Source organism: Dreissena polymorpha, chromosome 1 (assembly GCF_020536995.1).
Source record: "Dreissena polymorpha isolate Duluth1 chromosome 1, UMN_Dpol_1.0, whole genome shotgun sequence".
Lineage (NCBI taxonomy): Eukaryota > Metazoa > Mollusca > Bivalvia > Myida > Dreissenidae > Dreissena > Dreissena polymorpha.
In genome coordinates this window covers 196,623,892-196,646,813 of record NC_068355.1, presented here as the reverse complement: position 1 = coordinate 196,646,813, position 22,922 = coordinate 196,623,892, and the positions used below count along the sequence as shown (strand labels likewise).

General features: G+C 37.4%; 1 protein-coding gene across 2 annotated transcripts in view; it reads left to right on the top strand.

The window, feature by feature from the left end:
* The window catches only part of LOC127864478 (kynureninase-like), a 44,696-nt gene that overhangs the window by 8,768 nt on the left and 13,006 nt on the right, over window positions 1–22,922 (top strand). For both annotated transcript variants that reach the window (XM_052404102.1, XM_052404101.1), the window contains exons 2-9: window positions 830–918; window positions 7,575–7,727; window positions 9,248–9,368; window positions 10,760–10,842; window positions 15,006–15,067; window positions 16,598–16,669; window positions 20,376–20,450; window positions 22,164–22,310. In XM_052404102.1, coding sequence (XP_052260062.1) covers window positions 891–918; window positions 7,575–7,727; window positions 9,248–9,368; window positions 10,760–10,842; window positions 15,006–15,067; window positions 16,598–16,669; window positions 20,376–20,450; window positions 22,164–22,310 — 741 coding nt within the window. In that variant the 5' untranslated portion in view covers window positions 830–890. The remainder of the gene's footprint in view (window positions 1–829; window positions 919–7,574; window positions 7,728–9,247; window positions 9,369–10,759; window positions 10,843–15,005; window positions 15,068–16,597; window positions 16,670–20,375; window positions 20,451–22,163; window positions 22,311–22,922) is intronic.

The following is a 22,922-nucleotide window of genomic DNA, read 5'->3' as shown; positions in this document are numbered from 1 at the left end:
TGATTTAAAGCTTGAATGTCCAGGCTGATATTTCATTTTTACTGGAAGATATTCAATTTTTGTGTGGTCTTGTGGAGGGGGCTGAAGTACCTCCAGGAGCCCCACCTGCTCAGTCTGACCAGACCATCAACCAAACTCTCGTGCACTTTTGGCGGGGATCACCTGGTTGCCTAGGTGAGAGAGGCGGCTGAACCAAAAAACCTCTATATTTGACCCCTCCAAAATCCCATGTATTATCGATTATATCCATATATACAAGCACACTGCTGTGGTTTCAAGGCATACTCAGCTGAAAATCACTACTGACATGGGATTGCTCTTTTACCTGTGACAGAGGATCACAGATACAAATGAGACATTTTATGAAAGACCAATACACTAAGTGAAGACTCTTGAGGGGCCACACATTTGTTTTAGCCTTCTTTACCCATCTTGAATCGTGTGTTTTATATCCCTCTCTTCAGGCAACTACTGCAGTGGTCACAGTGCAGTGACCCTTATCAGTGGGAATCAGTTCACAGATGCAGAGGAAAGGGTGCAGTTAACTCTTTGCATGCTGGGAAATTTGTCGTCTGCTAACATATCGTCTGCTGAATTTCTAAAATTAGCATTTTCTTCAACTTTTTTCAAAGAATACTATCAGAATAGCAAACAGTTTGGATCCTGATGAGACGCCACGTTCTGTGGCGTCTCATCTTGATCCAAACTGTTTGCAAAGGCCTTCAAAATTCGGTGACAGCACTGAAAGAGTTAACCAGATTTCTTTTTTGATGTTGAGCAATGCTAATTTTGTGTCCAATTATTCGACTGATCATTTGTCTAATTGCAGATTAGAAAGGCTGCATATATCTACAGAAGTGTTTGATTCACACATATTGAAGAGGGCCAAAATGTCTGCATGCAGTAAAGAAATTACAGGTAATTGTGTTTTTCTTATTGTTCTTATCAGGACTATTCACTAAAAAGTCTGAGCTAAACTTCTCACCCAATTATCAGCAGCTGCGTCTTCTTAAGGTAAACGTTCAACATCTTCATTTCACTTTTTCTACTACATTATCAAGAAATGGAACTCCAGTTTCTCCAGCAGTATTGCATGGCTATTCATTATACACACGTTTGTGGTCCTTTACTTATAAAATGGTAAGTAAAAAATTGCCTAAACAGTAAGGAACAATACGGAACAACATACGTACATAGAAGAATAAAGCTGGGGTTACCGCCTTGGAATGGTCAATGCTAAGCACTGGGGGTTTAACCCTTTGCATGCTGGGAAATTTGTCGTCTGCTAAAATGTTGTCTGCTGAATTTCTAAAATTAGCATTTTCTTCAATTTTTTTTCAAAGAATACTTTCAAAATAGCAAACAGTTTCTGTGGCGTCTCATCTGGATCCAAACTGTTTGCAAAGGCCTTCGAAATTCGGCTCCCGCACTGAAAGGGTTAAACAGGTTTTATAGCACTCAACCTCACACTTTGCCCAGCAATATTCATGATACATATCGATTGTCACAATTTAAAATGCCGAACCTACAAAAACGCAAGTTTTCAGGAGACGTATTTTTGTTAAATATTTCTTACACAAAATTAAATAAATATTATTTTTAACATTTTTGTAAGTGTCTCATGATGGAGCATGTTCGTATGAAATTATTTTGACGTTAAGTTAATAAATCTGCTGTAAAATGTATCTTCGTCATTTAGAATTGCATTTATGTGATGCTTCGGCAAATTGGACAGCTAATTGTAATGTATTATGTTTCAATAGAATGAATTATTCCACTGTTTTCCATTATATATAGCAAAGCAATGCGTGTTTTTTTCTGTTGTACACGGTGGCAAAGAAGTGACAACCGCAATTCTGTATTTATATTGTGGCCTCAACCTAGTAACTTCTGGGAACAACTTATAAAGTTGTGGGAACGACTTCATAAGTTTTGGCTTCAACTTAATAACTTGTGTTGTCCCCACAACTTATTAAATTGAGGCCTCAGCTTAGTAACGTGTGGCTACACATTCATAACTTGTTCCCAAAACTTATAAAGTTGTGGCCTCAACTTAGTAATTTGTTCATTTAAGTTATTACTTCAACTTAATAACTTGCGGGAACAACTTACCAAGTTGAGGCCTCAGCTTAGAAACTTGTGGCGACAACTTCATAACTTGTTCCCACAACTTATTAGTTGCTGCCTCAACTAAATAACTTGTGGGACCAACTAACTAAGTAAAGGTCACTACTTTATGTTTAACCAATCAGATTGGTCGTTTCATCTTTACCGTTTTATCACAATTAGTAACCCTTATACTACTAGGTGCTCGGGCTCGAGCGCCGGTTTGAGCAATATCTCTGTTAGCTATAGATCCGAAGTTCGAGCCCTGTCTGAGCACTTGCCATGTAAGCCATGGATTCCAGATTTGAGCCCCTATCTGAGCAATCGCCAAGTTAGCGACTGGGTTCAGGTTTCGAACCCTGGTGTGAAAACTAGCCACATAAGCGACGTATTCCAGTTTCGAATCCAGGCCTGATAGCTCTTTTTTAAACGATGGTTCTTTGTGTTTTAGCACCAGTCTAAGGACTGTAAGCGGCTGGGACCCCAGTCTGAGCATTCGCACCCTACGTAACGGGTCCCGATTTGGAGGCCATGTCTGAGCACTCACCCTGTATGCTATGGGCCCCGGGCTCAAATCCCGGTTTAAGTACTTATTATTTAAGCGAACGGACGCTGATCCAAGACCTAGTCTAAGCGCCGGACCCAAAAAGTGCGGGATTTATAGCTTACATGACTAGTGCTCAGACCGGCGCTCTAACCCGATTACCCATAGCTTGCGAGGCGAGCTCTCATTCCGGGACTTAAAACCAGGAAATGTTTCTTACGTAGCTAGTGTTTATTTCGGCAACCGGTCGCTTAGAAGGCGAGTGCTCAGTATGGTATGTTAGCGAAGGCTGTATGGTTCGAGTCCCTGTGTGAACCCGTAGCTTTCGGTGCGAACGCTCAGACTGAGGGTCGCAACCGGGATCCTTCCCTTACTGGGCAAGTGGTAAGACACAGGCTTGAACCCGGGTTCGATAGCTTTCATGGCTGGTACTCAGACTGGAGCTCGATTCCGGGACCTGTCACTGTTGGTGCAAATTCGCACATCGGAATTCAAGCCTTCGCTTATAGGGTAAGTCCTCAAACCGAGGTTCGATCTAGAGACACAAAGCTTCTTTCATGGCTAGTGCTCGAACAGTGATTCGGACCCCGGGACCGTCGAAAAATCCAAATTAGCTTTAAGGACTAGTGCTCTTACCGTGATTCGAACCCAGGGACCGTCGAAAACTACGGCATCTAGCACTCGCCTCGTAAGCGATGATTCCCTGGATCAAGCCCCGGTCAGAGCAATCGCCCTTTACAAGAAGGGTCCCGGTTTAGAATCCAAACACCATGCACCACTCTCTAATGAAGCGAGTGCTTCGGGACTCGAAACCGGGATCCGACGCTTACGTTGCTAGTGCTCAGACCGGGGATGGAACCCTGAACCCAGTCGCTAACAAGGCAAGTGCTCAGACAGGGGCTCAATCCCAGCATCCATAGCTTACAGGGAGAGTGCTCAAACCGGCGCTTGAACCCGAACACACAATAGTTCGAGCATAAGGGTACTAACAGTGATACAACGATAAAGATGAAACGACTTATCTGATTGGTTCAACTATGTTGTGGTCCAAACTTAGTTGTTTCTACAACTAATTTAGTTGTGGTCTCAGATTAGTAACTTGCGGCCAGAAGTTATTAAGTTGAAGGAACAACTTATTATATTGAGACCTCAACTTAATAAGTTGTAGAAACAAGCTATGAGTTGTGGCCACAAGTTACTAAGTTAAGGCCTCAACATTTTATATTATTTTGATCTCTTTTTGCGTTCAGCAATACTATACAATGTACATCATTAAATTATTCTATCAGCAAAAGTTACGTTTCGTCAATTTACCTTAAACATACAAGGCTATATTGATACTTTTATGTATTAATTAGCGCGCAAAATGGCGAAGTAACACTATTTTGCAGCTTCGTCATTTTGACTTCAACCAATTGCGGTTCGTCATTACATCACATGACTTTTTTGAGCTTTTGCGATTGGTTAACTAATTCGTTATTTTGGGGGTACATGCGCATTGATTTCCCGCTTTGCACAGAATCAAAATCGCGAAATGCCAAAAAATGTAGGTTCGGCATTTTAAATTGTGAGCATCGATATAAGTGTAAATACAATTTAACCTCATAGCATTGAAACTTAAATTAAACAGTAATCAAAGTGAATTAAAACGCATTCAATTTAATTACCATTTAATTTCAAAGTGGTAGGAAGGAGACCAGAATAACAGAGTTACAACTTTTTGAGGAACAATGAAATGAAATTATGAACTGGTGTATTCAAGTGAAAATTCACACAGGCAATAGTGGTCATGGTGTGAGGTCTCTGACCAAGTTTTATAACTCTGACCTGCAAGTTGGAAGAATAATGTTCCTTTAATGTACTTAAAAATAAGTTTATGTCAGGGCTCAATATTAACAGTTGTCCTATTGCCCCTGGCAAGTAAAAGTTGGGTCCGGGCAAGTTATTTCATAATCTAGTTGTTCGTCCAGGCAAGTGCAAAAATGAACAAAGAGCATTACATTTAGACTTTAATTAGACTTTAAATGCTGTAATCATTTTGTTAAATGTGCAAAAATAAAACACGGTTTTGTGGTTTATCATTTTGATCTTTATAAAAAAAATTGAGGTTTACAGTTAATGTAATATTTTATGTTTGGGCAAGTTGCTTTACGTTCAGGGCAAGTAGATTTTCTAAGTACTTGCCCAGCAGGGCAAGTTTGTTTTTAGGTTAATGTTGAGCCCTGTATGTGGACCAAGGCCTACAACTCTGACCTGAAATTAAGCAGAATTATGCCCCTAGAACATATCTAATAAGTGGCAGCATTAAGGACCAGTTGGTTTAAGTTTAAGGTCATTGTTGCTAAAAATATCTTCAAAGATTGCGTTCAGTTATTTTGATTAGGATGGAGTTGTTGTACTTACAGAATGTGTGTGCAGATACTTACAGAATGTGTGTGCAGATAGGTAGGTTACATGCACGATTGGATTTGAGGCCATTAGAAACAAGATCACTGTTACTAAAAGTAGAAAAAAAAAGATTCTGCTTAATAAATTCAGTTTGGATGTAGGTATTTTTCTATAATTGTTTGCATAGGTGGCTTACACGCATGAAGGTAAACATGAAATTTTTCAAAGTCTGTTACACAAAGCCTTTCATTTAAATATGAAAAATAATCAAAGTAATACACAATATCATGAAAAATGCTGAGCGTAAAAAGTGTTACGGAATAAAAAAAAACAAGACATTTGTGAAAGTTAGTATTTTTATTAAAGACTCACAAAATAAACAAATATGATTACATTTATACATTTTCGATATCAAATTTATACAAAAACTTGCATTTTTTGAAGTCTGGTATTTACAATACGTCAACAAATACAAGTAATGCAAAATAATATTAACTCTTTTTAGCCAATGAACAAAATGAAGCTTAACCCTTTAAGCGCTGTAACGGAATTTCAAAGGCCTTTGCAAACAGTTTGGATCCAGATGAGACGCCACAGAACGTGGCGTCTCATCAGGATCCAAACTGTTTGCTATTCTGATAGTATTCTTTGAATTTTTTTTGAAGAAAATGCTTATTTTAGACATTCAGCAGACGACATTTTAGCAGACGACAAATTACCCAGCATGCAAAGGGTTAATGTATGTGTGCAAATTGAAGTCCAAGATTAGTCTTTGCAATCCGCACATATCCTTATCAGGGACGACACTTTCCGCTTACGATAGTTTTCGTTTAAAGGAACTCTGTTCTGTGTTTCAAAAATCCACTGTAGACGTAAAGTATTATTGCTGATTAACCTTTTCTGACTGCACAGGCTTACACAGGCTAACACAGGCTTACACAGGCTAACCTGTGACAACACTTTTTAGGCACATGCATTAAAGGGGCCTTTTCACAGATTTTGGCATGTATTGAACCTTGTCTTTAAATGCTTTATATTGAAAATTATAAACATTGGACCTAAAAATCTCTATTAAAAAGAACAAGAATACAATTAAAAAAGGAAAAAAAGTAACCCTCAACAGGGCTCGAATCACTGACCCCTGGAGTCCTTGAGTAAAAGGTCTCCCGCTTAGACCACTCGACCATCCGTGTTCATGCTGTGAGCCAATGTATTTTTTACCTATATAAGCAATCCTCGTAGTCACCCAAAATATAACGAAAATAACAGAACTTTCCAAATGATTCACTTGTTTCGCGTTGCAACGCTTTATAATTTTTAGCTCGACTTTTATATAAGAAATATATATAGTGGAGCTATCCTACTCACCCCGGCGTTTGCGTTAGCGTTGGCGTTGGGGTTAGCGTGCAAATGTTAAAGTTTGCGTACTACCCCAAATATTTCCAATGTCCCTTGACATATTGCTTTCATATTTTGCAAACTTGTTTACCATCATGACCCCAACCTATAAACAAGAGCAGACAACTTTATCAAGCATTTTGACAGAATTATTGCCCCTTTTATACTTAGAATATGCATATTATTGATAATTGTATGTTAAAGTTTGCGTACTACCCCAAATATTTCCTGTGTCCCTTGACATATTGGGTTCATATTTTGCCTACTTGTTTATCATCATGACCCCAAACTATAAACAAGAGCAGACAACTGTATCAAGCATTTTTACAGAAGTATTGCTCCTTTAATACTTAGAATATGCATATTATTGATAAATCTATGTTAAAGTTTGCTTACTACCCCAAATATTTCCTGTGTCCCTTGATATATTGCTTTCATATATTGCATACTTGTTAACCAACATGACCCCAACCTATAAACAAGTGCAGACAACTGTATCAAGCATTTTGACAGAATTATGGCCCCTTTTATACTTAGATAATTGAAAATTTCGCTTAAATTGCCATCACTTTTTTATTTATGATAAGATATTATTAATACTTTGACAAAACAACATTTTCCTGAATACCACAATGGATTCCAGCCAAACAATACCCCACGCCCCAACCAAGATTCCCGGCCCCCCCCCCACCTCCCCCCCCCCCCCCAATTTTTTTTTCCTTTTTATATTTTTGAAAGATCATCTAATAAATGACCACACCCCACATTATACCCCCTAAACTCCCACTACCCCCCCCCAAAAAAAAATTAAATATTTTTTTTCCCTTTTTTTATTTTTGAAAGATCGTCTAATAAATTATTGAAAATGAACAATTTCCCCATGATGGTTTACGTTATACTGTAAAGCGCTCAAATAGTCGAGCGCGCTGTCCTCTGACAGCTCTTGTTAGGTTTTCAAATCGTCAAAAGATGCATGTTATGGATATTTTAGAGCATGGTAAATGTTCAGTATAGCTGTTTCCTCACAAATATCATAACTAAAACGAAACTTTGTGAATCTCAAACAATTTTTTTTAATTTTGTCAATTTACCAAAACTTGAAAAGGCCCCATTCAGCCCCGATTTCATTGTTGAACAGCTCCACATCCACTGGAACCACTGCGACAGATCTCAAAACAAATCGGCCATGACCTCGACACGGTAGAGTTTGCACAGCACATGGACTCCATTGACCCACTGCGACATCTCAGGAATGAGTTTCATTATCCGAAAATGAAGACTCTGGGATCAGGTCTGTGTTATCCTAATAAAAAATACAGCTTTCATGTAAACTTTAAAGAGCTTTTAAATGAAATATGATCACCTTCTTCTTTGATGTTTATCAAATGATTCATTGCCTGGTAACTAATTTTAGGCTTATCAGTTACAAATTCCATGGTCCACTTAATATGCTTCCCAGTGGAAAATGGTGATGATATGTAATGAGTTTAACCATTTGTGTTAAAAGCTTGTGGCCTATGGCTTGTGGCCTTGTGACATCACCTGGGGTCTTTGAGAAACATAACACAAATTAATTTGGCTCTTTTGTTTGCAAGGCTAATCCAAATTATAGCTAAAGACTACAGTTAACTTTGCTGCAATAAAGTGCTGTTAAAAGAATTTTATTTGTGGATCATTATTTTTCATTGATTTTGTGGGCTGACTGATCCACAAATTTAAAACGAACACGACGGAAAATGACCTTAACTAATTCCTTCTATTTTTCCCCAAATCACAAATCCAAGAATTAACTTGTCCATCAAATAGTATTTCTTTGAAAAACAACCATTTTTATGCACCCCGTAGGGTGGCATATAGCAGTTGAACTGTCCGTCAGTCATTATGTCAGTATGTGTGTATGTCAGTTTGTCTGTCCGTCCGAAAAAACTTTAAGATTGGCCATAACTTTTTCACTATTGAAGATAGCAATTTTATATTTGGCATGCATGTGTATCTCATGGAGCTGAACATTTTGAGTGGTGAAAGGTGAAGGTCAAGGTCATCCTTCAAGGTCAAATGTAAAATATATGGCGTCTGTCCGTCCGAAAACTTTAACATTGGCGATAACTTTTTCAATATTAAAGATAGCAACTTGATATTTGGCATGCATGTGTATCTCATGAAGCTGCACATTTTGAGTGGTGGAAGTTCAAGGTCAAGGTCATCCTTTAAGGTCAAAGGTCAAAAAATAAATTTCAAAATTTCAAAGCGACGTTCTTAGAAGCTGCACATTTTGAGTGGTGGAAGTTCAAGGTCAACGTCATCCTTCAAGGTCAAGGTCATCCTTCAAGGTCAAAGAAAATAAAAATTCAAAGCAGCGTTATCATGAAGCTGCACATTTTGAGTGGTGGAAGTTCAAGGTCATTCTTCAAGGTCAAAGGTTTTGTTGTTTTTTTTTCAAAGCGGCGCAATAGAGGGCATTGTTTTTCTGACGAACACATCTATTGTTTTATTTTTGGCGAAAATAAATGATTTTACAATAACAGCCTTTGTATTACAGTGGATCAGAGTATATGAAAGTAACTGTATTACAGTGGAACAGAGTATATGAAAATAACTGTATTACAGTGGATCAGAGTATATGAAAGTAACTGTATTACAGTTGATCAGAGTATATGAAAGTAACTGTTTTACAGTGAATCAGAGTATATGAAAGTAACTGTATTACAGTGGATCAGAGTTTATGAAACTAACTATATTTCAGTGGATCAGAGTATATGAAAGTAACTGTATTACAGTGGATCAGAGTTTATGAAACTAACTATATTTCAGTGGATCAGAGTATAGTCAACCCAGAGGAGGACTGTGTCTACTTCTGTGGCAACTCTCTGGGAATCTGTCCAAAGAAAACTCGGGAATACGTCACCATTGAAGTGGACAAGTGGGAGAAAACGTAAGTTGTAATTGGGGTATTTTATGTCAAGTTGTGGACTGAAATTTGGCCCCATTCCAATATCAAAAAGTATACATTTTCCCCAAATTATTGCCCAAAAAGTTCCAATGAAAGTTCCCCCTGCCCAGAAAATAAATAAATTGCAACACTTTAACGCTTCCATTCTCAATTAGTATTTACAAGTAAAAAAACAGGAGAATTGGCCCATGTCCAAATTCTAGTCAACAGCCGCGATTTTTCCCACTCCAAAGAGCCCCTGCCCCATTCCAAAATGGTGAATAAACGCTGTAAGTTGCTGGTGAAAATTGTTTCTTGTTTGAGAATTATCAGTTGCTAACAGCAATTTTTCTTCCCCAATTGGGAAAAGTACCTGTACCATACCAATTGGGAAAAATTAGTGCGAAAAAACCCTGAAATTGGGAAAATTTGCATCGTGATATCTCCCAACTGGGAATGATGGTTCTTTTTAAGTGCTTGGTATCAATAGCACAAATCAACTCAAATATTGATTAACATTCATTTTGGCTTGAAATCTTCAGTGTCAGTGCTCATTTTAATTGTTAACTTGCAGATAATGCACTTTTGGAACAAAATTGGCGAAATTTTCCTTCTTTTTGGGATTTTTATGTCCCCCACCCACTATAGTGGGGGACATATTGTTTTTGCCCTGTCTGTTGGTTGGTTTGTTGGTTTGCAATATTGAAGATATGAACTTGATATTTGGCATGCATATGTATCTCATAGAGCTGCAAATTTTTAGTGGTGAAAGGTCAAGGTCAAGGTTATCCTTCAAGGTCAGAGGTCAAATATATGTGACCAAAATCACTAATTTTATGAATACTTGTGCAATATTGAAGATAGCAACTTGATATTTGGCATGCATGTGTATCTCATGGAACCACACATTTTGAGTGGTAAAAGGTCAAGTTCAAGGTCATCCTTCAAGGTCAAAGGTAAAAAAAAAAAGCGGCGCAGAAGGGGACATAGTGTTTCTGACAAACACATTTCTTGTTTTAGACTGCATTTGGGAATTTGGTAGTTTTTCTTCATATTTCCTATTGGGAAAGAACCTTTTACCGTTACTTTACAAAGAAGGGAAAACATCGCTGACTTATATGATATGTTAAGTTTGCTGGTGAGAGTAGCTTAGTTGCAAAAGATACTTGGAGGATATTTGTGGGTTTTCATTGCTGTATTGCTCTTAAACTTTGCTTACATTTTTAAATGTTTTAACTGGAGCATTTTACATTGCTTGTGAAAAGGCTTGTGTGCAAGTTTTTAGTGAGAGTATGTATGTGAGTGAATGTACTGAGAATGGTAAAGTTGTTGTGTATTAGGCTTAGAAAATGTGTAACGCAATTCAAGTAATGAAACATCATTGTTCTTTTCAGAGGTCTTGAGGGGCACACAAACGGGGATCTGCCCTGGGCCTGGTGTGACGAGGGTCTAGATGATCAGATGGGGGTGCTTGTTGGTAAATACCAGGGCCCATGTTGACCAAACAATGTTTAGTTTTAAGTCTAAAAATAAAGAATATTCTTCAAATTGGAATATTCAAATATTGGTTTAATTTTGAGTCAAAATGGCATTACCCACATTTATCTACCTCATTCTTCATTTTGTTAATGACATAATCGCCAGTGGAAGCCTTTACATATTCAAACACTGGATGTATTTTTCTTGATTGTAAGTCTTTTTTAAGCTCAGCTGTTTTCGGAGAAAACCCGAGGTATTGTCATAGCCTGCTCGTCGTCCAGCGTCTGCCGTCCGGCGTCTGCCGTCCGGTGTCTGCCGTTCGCCATGCTAAAACCTTAACATTGGCTCTAAAATCAAAGTGCTTCCACCTTCAAACTTGAAACTTCATATGTAGATGGACCTTGATCAGTTCTACACGCCACACCCATTTTTGGGTCACTTGGTCAAAAGTCAAGGTCACTGTGACCTCTAAAAAAAAATAATTTCTGAAATCTTTCATTTATTCAAAACTGCACCGGCAGCCAAGTGTTGGCACCCATTATGCCATGCTCTTGTTTATTATTAAGTCTAAAAATGGCTTCGTGAATACGGCCCTGAGATGTAGATAGCCCCCTTTCTTTCATATATTAGTAATCACCATACCAATGTGCATGACTGTAACTCAAAGATTTTTCTCTAGATATTCTCAGGAAAGGAAATGATCATCTACAAACTGACCATCAAACCTCATTGATATTATGTTTAATTTGGATGAAACTCAATGCTTATCAATTTTGAGGTCAACATGTCAAAGGTCAAGGTCAATGGTGTTGTAGCATAAAATTTGGACCAGTTTGTTTTTCGCAGTAATGAGAACTATTTGACATACGATCATGCAAATTGCTATCATGGTTACTTGAGATGAAATTAAGTCATCAATTTTAAGGTTAACATGGTCATAACTTTTTAGATAAATATTGAATATGATTAACACCATGAAATCTCGAAGGCTGGGAGGAGGGGGAGGGCTGAAGGCATTATGTGTTTAAATCTCTAAGGCTGGGAGGAGGGGGAGGGATGAAGGCATTATGTGTTTAGGCTAGGAGGAGGGGGAGGGCTGAAGGCATTATGTGTTTAGGCTGGGAGGAGGGGGAGGGCTGCAGGCATTATGTGTTTCACATGTAAAAGCATCTATCTTTCTGATTTTGAATAAAAATCACATTATATACAGAATAATTTATGATTGTTAGCACTGCTATTACGCATATTTTTATGTTTTATGTAGGAAAGTCCAAAACGTGATTTTGTGCTGTCCTAAAAAGTTTAAATTTTTCCTTAATTTGGGGAAAGGGTGTAGCTTTTCAATCTAGGGAACTTATTTATTGACATAATGAAGGAAAATAAAGAAATGGTCCAATATGTCAATTTGAAAATTGTGAAAAGGTGCATCATTCGAAAGAAATCCTTTTGGAGAGGAGCCTACAATAAGTGGAGGAGGGACCAAGATAAGGTGGGGGAGGGGCCTATTTAAGGTTGGGGAGGGGCCTACATAGATGGGAGAGGGGCTTAGATAAGTTTGGGGAGGGGCCTAGATAAGGTTGGGGAGGGGCCTATATTAGGTGGGGGAGGGGCCTACTTAAGGTGGGGAAGGAGCATAGATTAGGTGGGGCAGAGGGCCTATAAAATGTGGGGAGGAGCCTTTAATTGGTGGTAGGGGACTATATTGGATGGGGAGGAGCCTATAATTAGGTGTGGGGGGGTGCCCTATAATTAGTTGGGGAGGGGCTTAAATAAGGTGGGGAGGGGCCTACATTAGATGGGGGAGGGGCCTTGATAAGGTGGGGGGGGAGGAGCCTAAATTAGGTGGGGGATGAGCCTAGATAAGGAGGGGAAGAGCCTATTTAAGGTGTGGGAGGGGCCTAGATTAGATGGGGAGGCTTATATTAGTTGGGGGGAGAGGTCTTTATTTAGTTGGGGGAGGGGCCTATATTTGTTGGGGGAGGGGCCTACATTAGGTGGGCAGGGGCCTTTATTAGATGGTGGAGGGGCCTATATTAGGTGGGGGGAGGGGCCTAGATTAGGTGGGGGAGGAGCATATATTAAATATGGTAGGGGCCTAGATAAGGTGGGGGAGTTGCTAAGATAAGATGGGGAGGAGTAAGGTGCATGAGGAGCCTATATTAGGTGTGTAGGAGCCTAATAAGGTGGAGGAGGAGGGGCCCAAATTTGGTAGGCGGAGGAGCCTACATAAGGTGGTGGAGGGGCCTAGATAAGAAGGGGGATGGGTCTAGATTAGGAGGGGCAGGGGGCTAGATTGGGGGATGCCTATGTAATGTGGAGGAATATTGTCGTTAAAAAGCCCCTAGTAAAGAAGGACAAAATTCCCTGTATATTAAGTAGACTGTCTGAGATTGAGAAGTCTTAATAGAATGTGCAAAATACTGTACATTCATCAACATTATTCAGCATGAAATTATGAGGTTTAAAAAAAAAAGACTTTTATGGACAAGTAAATTGTATATATCTGATTTTGGAAACAGAGAGAGGAATTTTTTAATTTATTTTTTTTAATTTGTTGTTGGATCACATTATTGGTTTTTACATGTTATGATAAATATATCAACATGTCATTACTATATTTCATGGCTTCTATATGGGTAAGTCTCCATTGAACTTATTTTATAATGAAATGTCCAAAACACATTTTACTTTGAATGACACGGGTGCAAAGAAGGGCGTGGTATGAATCATGAATGGACTGACATGTTACTTTCATTGACACAGGTGCTAAGAAGGGTGAGGTAGGAATCATGAATGGACTAACATGTTACTTTCATTGACACAGGTGCTAAGAAGGGTGAGGTAGGAATCATGAATGTACTAACATGTTACTTTCATTGACACAGGTGCTAAGAAGGTCGAGGTAGGAATCATGAATGGACTAACATGTTACTTTCATTGACACAGGTGCTAAGAAGGTCGAGGTAGGAATCATGAATGGACTAACATGTTACTTTCATTGACACAGGTGCTAAGAAGGGTGAGGTAGGAATCATGAATGGACTAACATGTTACTTTCATTGACACAGGTGCTAAGAAGGTCGAGGTAGGAATCATGAATGGACTAACATGTTACTTTCATTGACACAGGTGCTAAGAAGGGTGAGGTAGGAATCATGAATGTACTAACATGTTACTTTCATTAACACAGGTGCTAAGAAGGGTGAGGTACGAATCATGAATGGACTAACATGTAACTTTCATTGACACAGGTGCTAAGAAGGGCGAGGTAGGAATCATGAATGGACTAACATGTTACTTTCATTGACACAGGTGCTAAGAAGGGTGAGGTAGGAATCATGAATGTACTAACATGTTACTTTCATTAACACAGGTGCTAAGAAGGGTGAGGTACGAATCATGAATGGACTAACATGTAACTTTCATTGACACAGGTGCTAAGAAGGGCGAGGTAGGAATCATGAATGGACTAACATGTTACTTTCATTGACACAGGTGCTAAGAAGGGTGAGGAAGGGATCATGAATGGACTAACATGTTACTTTCATTGACACAGGTGCTAAGAAGGGTGAGGTAGGAATCATGAATGGACTAACATCTTACTTTCATTGACACAGGTGCTAAGAAGGGTGAGGTAGGTGAATGGACTGACATGTTACTTTCATTGACACAGGTGCTAAGAAGGGTGAGATAGGAATCATGCATAGACTAACATGTTACTTTCATTGACACAGGTGCTAAGAAGGGTGGGGTAGGGATCATGAATGGACTGACATGTAACTTTTATTGACACAGGTGCTAAGAAGGGTGGGGTAGGGATCATGAATGGACTAACACGTTACTTTCATTGACACAGGTGCTAAGAAGGGCGAGTTAGGGATCATGAATGGACTGACATGTAACTTTCATTGACACCGGTGCTAAGAAGGGTGAGGTAGGAATCATGAATGGACTAACATGTTACTTTCATTGACGCAGGTGCTAAGAAGGGTGAGGTAGGAATCATGAATGGTCTGACATGTTACTTTCATTGACACAGATGCTAAGAAGGGCGAGGTAGGAATCATGAATGGACTGACATGTTACTTTCATTGACACAGGTGCTAGGAAGGGCGAGGTAGGAATAATGAATGGGCTAACATGTTACTTTCATTGACACAGGTGCTAAGAAGGGTGAGGTAGGAATCATGAATGGACTGACAGTCAATCTCCATCTGTTACTGGTAAGTTGGGCTCGACTGGTCATTGTCGGCTCAGGTGCAACTAAAGTGTATCCTTGGTACTCTTAAGTGTACTAAAATGTACCTTAGGTACATAAAATATACTGAAACGTACCCAGGAATTCTAAAAATATACTTAAACGTACCCAGGATTTCTAACGCTTAATTGGTCTTAAAGAGCTTATTTAAAAAAAAATAATTATGTTTATATTTATGTCAATATTCTGTAAAATGTCCTCTATATTATCGAAGCTCCTACTCAAAAAAGTATGTTGAAGCAGATTTTGTTTAAAGAGAATATTGTTTCGTATTCCTTAGCGCATTTTACGTCATCGGATTTTGGGTGGGATTGAAACTCAGGTACAGTCTAAATTGTTCCGGTACGTTTTTTGTATTTTTTTCTGTACCTGCCGTACAATTAAGTAGTGCCCGAGCCAATGATGACCAATCAAGCGTAAGTTGGCATGCATTCCCCCCATATTGCAGTAAGAGATGACAAGAAATGGTGAGAAATTGCATTGTGCCTGTAGATGAAATATTGTCTGATGCAGTACAGTTTGATGTCAAATAGAGACATGCCCCACATTTCACATTATCCATTCATCCACATAGTACACATGTGTTTACTTCCGGAAAATTGAGAACGTTTGTGTTCATGAAATTCTCAAACACATTTATTGTCATTATTGGCCAGAAATTATGAGGTTTTGTAAGAAATAAACCTATAACTGACTACAGTAAAGGTGGCATGGTTGATCATTTAGGTGTCCCGCTTTTTGTCAAATATCCCTACATTTTAAAATATTTATGGAATGTCCCGATTAGGACCTTACAATGTCTGGCATGTATGGTAGTACTTCCCCTTTTCAAATGGAGCCTCGCTCTGGAAAAATGGGGCTTAGTGCATATTTGTTAAGTGTCATCCCAAATTAGCCAGTGCAGTTTGTACAGGCTTATCAGTTACGACACTTTCAATCTAGATTGGATGGTTGTGTAAAAAAGACTTCCATTAAACAAAAAATACATGAAAGCTAAAAGTGTTGCCCCTGATTAGCCTGTGCAGACTGCTTGACTAATCTGAAACGACACTTTCCGAGCCTGTGCAGACTGCTTGACTAATCTGAAACGACACTTTCCGAGCCTGTGCAGACTGCTTGACTAATCTGAAACGACACTTTCCGAGCCTGAGCAGACTGCTTGACTAATCTGAAACGACACTTTCCGAACATGCAAAAAAAGCAGCATTAAGTACTGTTTTCCAGGAACTTGGCTTTATTTGATTCCATTGGATCAGAAGTTGTGCATGGGTAATTTTTAGTATCATACTTCGAAAATTATCACAGTTATGCTTTTTTAAGTTAAGAAATTATATTACTTTATTTGTATGCCCCCCTTTGAGAAAGCGGGTCGTATGTATGTTGGATGGTCTTTCCTTAGGCCATTGCTTTTCCACACAATAACCAGAGAATGATTTGATACATGTATACAGTCATGCAAAATCTATTTTTAAATAACTTGTGCTCTTTGTTTTAGGTATCATTTTATCGACCAAAACCGGAGCGATATAAAGTTCTGCTAGAAGGGCATGCCTTCCCATCAGATCATGTAGGTTACACAGCACTCAATTTTATAATCAGGTCAAATAGGTTTATCTTCACTAAGCTATATCATAAGGCAGGTCACTTTGCACTCAATTTTATAATCAGGCACACATTATTATTAACATGAACATGTAAATGAATGTGTCAAACAAGTTTTTTAATGACGTGGATAAAGTACATTGTTTGGACATGTATGATATGGTTTTCTTAAAATGAAAATGGCAGAAAATGCAAACAGTGATTATTAGGAGAACAAACATCTAGAAGTTAAAGCATGGATGTATAATTAATTATTTCTTATGCAGTGTTTTTTTTCACCTATAGGGGAATGGTGGCGGGGCCCGTCCAAAGGGGAAAAACGCGTCGTTTTTGAGGAAAAGGGGAAAATTAAAAATTTACTCTTTTATATGTAATGACATTTATTATATGAATACACATGTATGCATGAATGTCATATTCACAGCTGAATGTCTTTGTCCTATTTCTTAAATATATACCAATGATTTTTTCAACATTAGTTTCAGACAGTTCAGCCTTCATGCACAGTCTTAGTTTTCCTTGCCATTTTGAGTCTAATTGGGATTGTTTATATCGATAAAATGGAACATTTGAGGATTTTTGTATCAATAAAATGGACCAAATTGGAATGTTTTTATCAAAGAATATTGACACAATATACCTAGATACATCAGGCCTTTCCCTGGCCATTCTGGGAAAAAAATGCAATTCATGTTAAATTAACTGATTTGGGAAAAACTAACTTAATATAACTCTTTATAATAATTCAAAATCATATTGAATTATAGTTATAAATTTATTAGTTGATTATGAAATAAATTTGAGATATATCAGGGCTCAACATTAACCGAAAAAAACCAACTTGCCCTACCGGGCCAGTACTTCCAAAATCTACTTGCACTGAACGTAAAGCAACTTGCCCAAACATGAAATATCACATAAACTGTAAACCTCATATTGTTTGATAAACCAAAATGATACACCACAAAACCTTTTTTATTTTTGAACATTTAACAAAATGATTACAGCAATTAAAGTCTAAATTATATGCTCTTTGTTCTATTTTGCACTTTTCCCGGCGGACAACTAGATCATAAAATAACTTGCCCAGACCCAACTTTTACTTGCCAGGGGCAATAGGACAACCATAAATGTTGAGCCCTGTATATTTATCATAAGACAGTTATTTAAAAAAAAAAATAATTTTTTTTTACTTTTGGAGGGGATTTTTTCTACAAAATGGGGGAAAAATATATACTCTTTTTTGAGGGGAATATCGGCCCCGAAATTGCCATAAAAAACACTGAGCTTATGTAAGCAATGAAAGTATATATAAAATGAACAGTTTTGAACACCTGAAAGAAAATGGAACAGGCATTACAATTGCTTAACAGTATCTGAACAAAGTAGAGTTGATAAGTGACTGATGATAAATGTTGATATTAATTGTAAAAAATATTTCAATCATCAATGATTTTGAAAATATCTGTGTAATTTAAATCAAGAAATACTGATTTAACTGTTCACACCTCACTTCCATTTCCTATTGTAATTTCCCATAAAAATACCCCAACGCATGGGTCTTAAGAAAATAATGTTTTCCAAAAAATCTGTATTAGGAAATAATAGGTAGGTGCTTATTTAAATAAACTTGCTAAAATCAATGTTGATAAGTGTTTGATTTTCCAGTAAAATCTGTTTGTATGTGTTGTCTTTAGAAAAATATGTTTGTTCCATAGTTATAATAAGATAAATATCATAGGCAGTTGAAGGTATTATCAGATATTACCCTTCTAAAAGAGTAATGTCATGGTAGACATCATTCTCATGGGGGTGCAATATTTACGCTTAATTGGTCATTTTCGGCTTGGGTACTACTTAAAAGTACCCCAGGTACTCTTAAGTATACTAGAATGTACCCTAGGTACCTAAATTATACTAAATTACTAAAACTTACACGGCCAATATTAGTCTGTACACGCTCCCGAGTACCGTAAAACAGTATTGTTTTTTTGTCAATCTAGGAGTTCTGATTATGAAACAAAATTATCCTTGAACAAAACCTGCCTTCACATGGTTCTTTGAGAAAGACTTTCGAAAATATAGAGGCCTTTTTACATAAATATTAAACATAATTTATTTGAAAAAAATGAGCTGACAATGACCAATTTAGTGTTAGTATTCCTAGAATACAATCTAGTACACTTAAGAGTACCTAGGGTACTTTTAAGTAGTACCCGAGTTGTACCTAAGCCAAAAATGACCAATTGAACAATATTTATGCCCCCCTTCGAAGAAGAGGGGGTATATTGTTTTGCACATGTCGGTCCGTGTGTCTGTATGTCCGTCCGTCCACCAGATGGTTTCCAGATGATAACTCAAGAACGCTAAGGCCTAGGATCATGAAACTTCATAGGTACATTGATCATGACTCGCAGATGACCCCTTATTGATTTTGAGGTCACTATGTCAAAGGTCAAGGTCACGGTGACCCGAAATAGTAAAATGGTTTCCGGATGATAACTCAAGAAGGCTTATGCCTAGGATCATGAAACTTCATAGGTACATTGATCATGACTCGCAGATGACCCCTATTGATTTTCAGGTCACTAGGTCAAAGGTCAAGGTCAGGGTGACCCGAAATAGTAAAATGGTTTCCGGATGATAACTCAAGAACGCTTATGCCTAGGATCATGAAACTTCATAGGTGAATTGATCATGACTCGCAGATGACCCCTATTGATTTTCAGGTCACTAGGTCAAAGGTCAAGGTCACGGTGACCAGAAATAGTAAAATTGTTTCCGGATGATAACTCAAGAATGCTTTCGCCAAGGATCATGAAACTTCATAGGAACATAGATCATGACTGGCAGATGACCCCTATTGATTTTCAGGTCACTAGGTCAAAGGTCAAGGTCACAGTGACTCGAAACAGTAAAATGGTTCCAGGATGATAACTCAAGAATGCTTACGCCAAGGATCATGAAACTTCATAGGTACATTGATCATGACTGGCAGATGACCCCTATTGATTTTCAGGTCATTAGGTCAAAGGTCAAGGTCACAGTGACTTGAAATAGTAAAATGGTTTCCGGATGATAACTCAAGAATGCTTATGCCTAGGATCATGAAACTTCATTGGTACATTGATCATGACTGGCAGATGACCCCTATAAATTTTCAGGTCACTAGGTCAAAGGTCAAGGTCACAGTGACAAAAAACGTATTCACACAATAGCTGCCACTACAACTGACAGTCCATATGGGGGGAATGCATGTTTTACAAACAGCCCTTATTTACATATAATATGATTAATAGTATATATTATATATTATACAAATTATTATAATACATGTTATTTATTATATATGTTATTTATTATACATGTTACATATTATACATGATGTTTATTTTACATGTTTTATATAATGCATATTATATATTTCACACACTATATATAATTCATGTTATATATTATGCATATTTTATATTTTGCATATTATATATTATACTTATTGTATATTATGCATTAAATAGAATATACATATGTAATTTTATACATATTATATGTTACATATTATACATATATATTATTCATATGATATATCATATATATAATGCACTAAACATATTACGCATTATATACATATATTAAACATATAATACATTTATTTCTCTTTGGTTTTACAGTATGCCATAGAAAGTCAGATACGACTGAAAGGTTACGACCCTAAAGATGCCATGATTTGTCTCGAACCCAAAGAGGTAAGTTAGTTTTTGATTAACCCTTTGACGTAATTATTATAATTAAGTTAATATCTATTTTGTATTGTCTTTGTTGTTTGTCTTTTTTAGTAGGAACGGTCAAATGTTATTTATCAGCAGTTATAATACTTCACTTATTGGTTCAGTTAAAGTTTGATTCCAAATATTAAGTTCACTTCAAATATTTTAAGAACATTCTCCGTATATAAACTAATTTCTATCAATCAATTTCCTTGACATGCTATTGAATTGAAATATGTATTATGTTTAAATGGCTATGTACTGATTGTATTCGCCAATAAAATTGTCTGTCTGTCAAAATTGTCTGTCTGTCGGTATTTAGAAAGTTAAAAGCAAAGTTATACTATACCATATATCTCAATAATCACTAAGCCGGGCTCCCAATCGAGATATCTGTTAAGAAAATTTTAGAATTGGGTAAATAAATAAAAAATGAGTTTTATTTTAAGAAATATTTTTAGTAAAATATCAGTTTTGTCTAAAAAATAACATGTTGTGTGCTGGCTGGGTCTGTTTGGTTTCTCAACAAGGGGAGACCAGTTTACAGGGGACATGTTGCGCGCGATAGAAAAAGAGGGAAACAGCATAGCTCTCAAAACTTCAAAATGTTCTTTATTTGAGTTCGGCTCTGGGAAAACAGGGCTTAATGCATGTGCGTAAATTGTGGTCACAGATAAGCCTGTGCAGTCCACACAGGCCAATCTGGGATGACACTTTCTGCATTAAGGGTATTTTTTCGTTGAAAGTCTTTTCTTAGCAAAAATCCAGTTGCAAACAGTTTGGATCCAGATGAGACGCCACAGAACGTGGCGTCTCATCTGGATCCAAACTGTTTGCTATTCTAATAGTATTCTTTGAAAAAAAATCGAAAAAAATGCTAATTTAAGAAATTCAGCAGACGACATTTTAGCAGGCGACAAATTTCCCAGCATGCAAAGGGCTAATCTAAGAGGACTATTTATGCACACACATTATGCCCCCTTTACCCAGAGTTTATAGAACATTTTGATATCTTTTAAATAAATTTAATAAATAAAGGATGAATGTTTTAATTCTCAACCGGGGGGGGGACAACGCTATGACACGAAGACATTCTGCAGACAATAGAAGACAAAGGGGATGACATAGCTTTCAAAATGTCAAAGTGTTCTTTGTACAAGCGGGGCTCTGTGAAAATGGGGCTGAATGCATGCACCTAAAGTTTTGTGCCAGATTAGCCTGTGCAGTCCACACAGGCTTATCAGGAATGACACCTGCTTTTATTATATTTTTCATTTAAAGGAAGTCTTTTCACAGCAGAGATCCAACTAATGCGAAAAGTTTTTTCCCTTTAATCTCAGTGCAGACTGCACAAGCTTATTTGGGAAGACACTGTTCACATTTGTGTTTTAGTTTGTTTTTGAAAGCAAGTCTTTCCTTACCAAAGATCCAGTTAAGGCGGTAAGTGTTGTCCCAGACTGCACAGGCTAATCTTAGACGACGATTGACGCACACACATTTAGCTTCCTTTTCCCAGAGTGAGGCTTATATATAGAACATTTTTAGCCAGTGCAGACTGCACAGGCTAAGCAGGGATGACACTTTCTGCCAACACATTGAGCTTCTTTTACAAGAGTGAAGTTTATAATTATAAAGAAATTTTTGAAATCAAATATATAAAAAATTAAGTAAGTTTGTTTGGTTTTTCGACAGGGGGAGACCATTCTACGACACGAGGACATTCTGAGGACAATAGAGGAGCAAGGAGACAGTATAGCCCTCGTCTGCTTCAGTGGAGTACAGTACTATACGGGGCAGAAGTTCCTCATGGAAGAAATCACCAGGGTCGGACATAAAAAGGTTCTGTATTCTGAAAGGCTGATAAGGGGCTTACATTTCTTAAGAATGAATCTTCACATTAAATAGAATTTGGATGTAAGAAGAGTAAATAAACTATGCAGAGATTGAAATCAGTGGTTGCCTTTTTGCCCATGGCCTGGGTATGTTGATTTCAAAAGTTTTAGTCCGACAAGGCATCTAACTTTTTTTTTAAAGCTAACCCATTTTTTCCACTGTTTATCAGTTTATTTGTAAAGAGAATTAATGAAGATACAGGCTCATAAAAGAGCATTATGCAGTGTAGCCTTAAAGGGACCTTTTGACAGATTTTGGCATGTATTGAAATTTGTCATTATATACTTTATGTTGATAAATGTAAACATTGGATCTTAAAGGTTCAGTAACGAAAACAAGAACAAAATTAAACAAAGAAAAAAGTAACCCTCAACTGGGCTCAAACCACTGACCCCTGGAGTAAAAGTCCAACCCTAAGACCACTTGTCCATACGTGCAATCATCATAATGTCACAAAATATAACAACAACAACAAAACTATCCAAATTATTAAATCATTTTGCGTTGCAACGCTTGATAATTTTCAGGTTCTTAAATCGTCAAAAGATACGTATAATG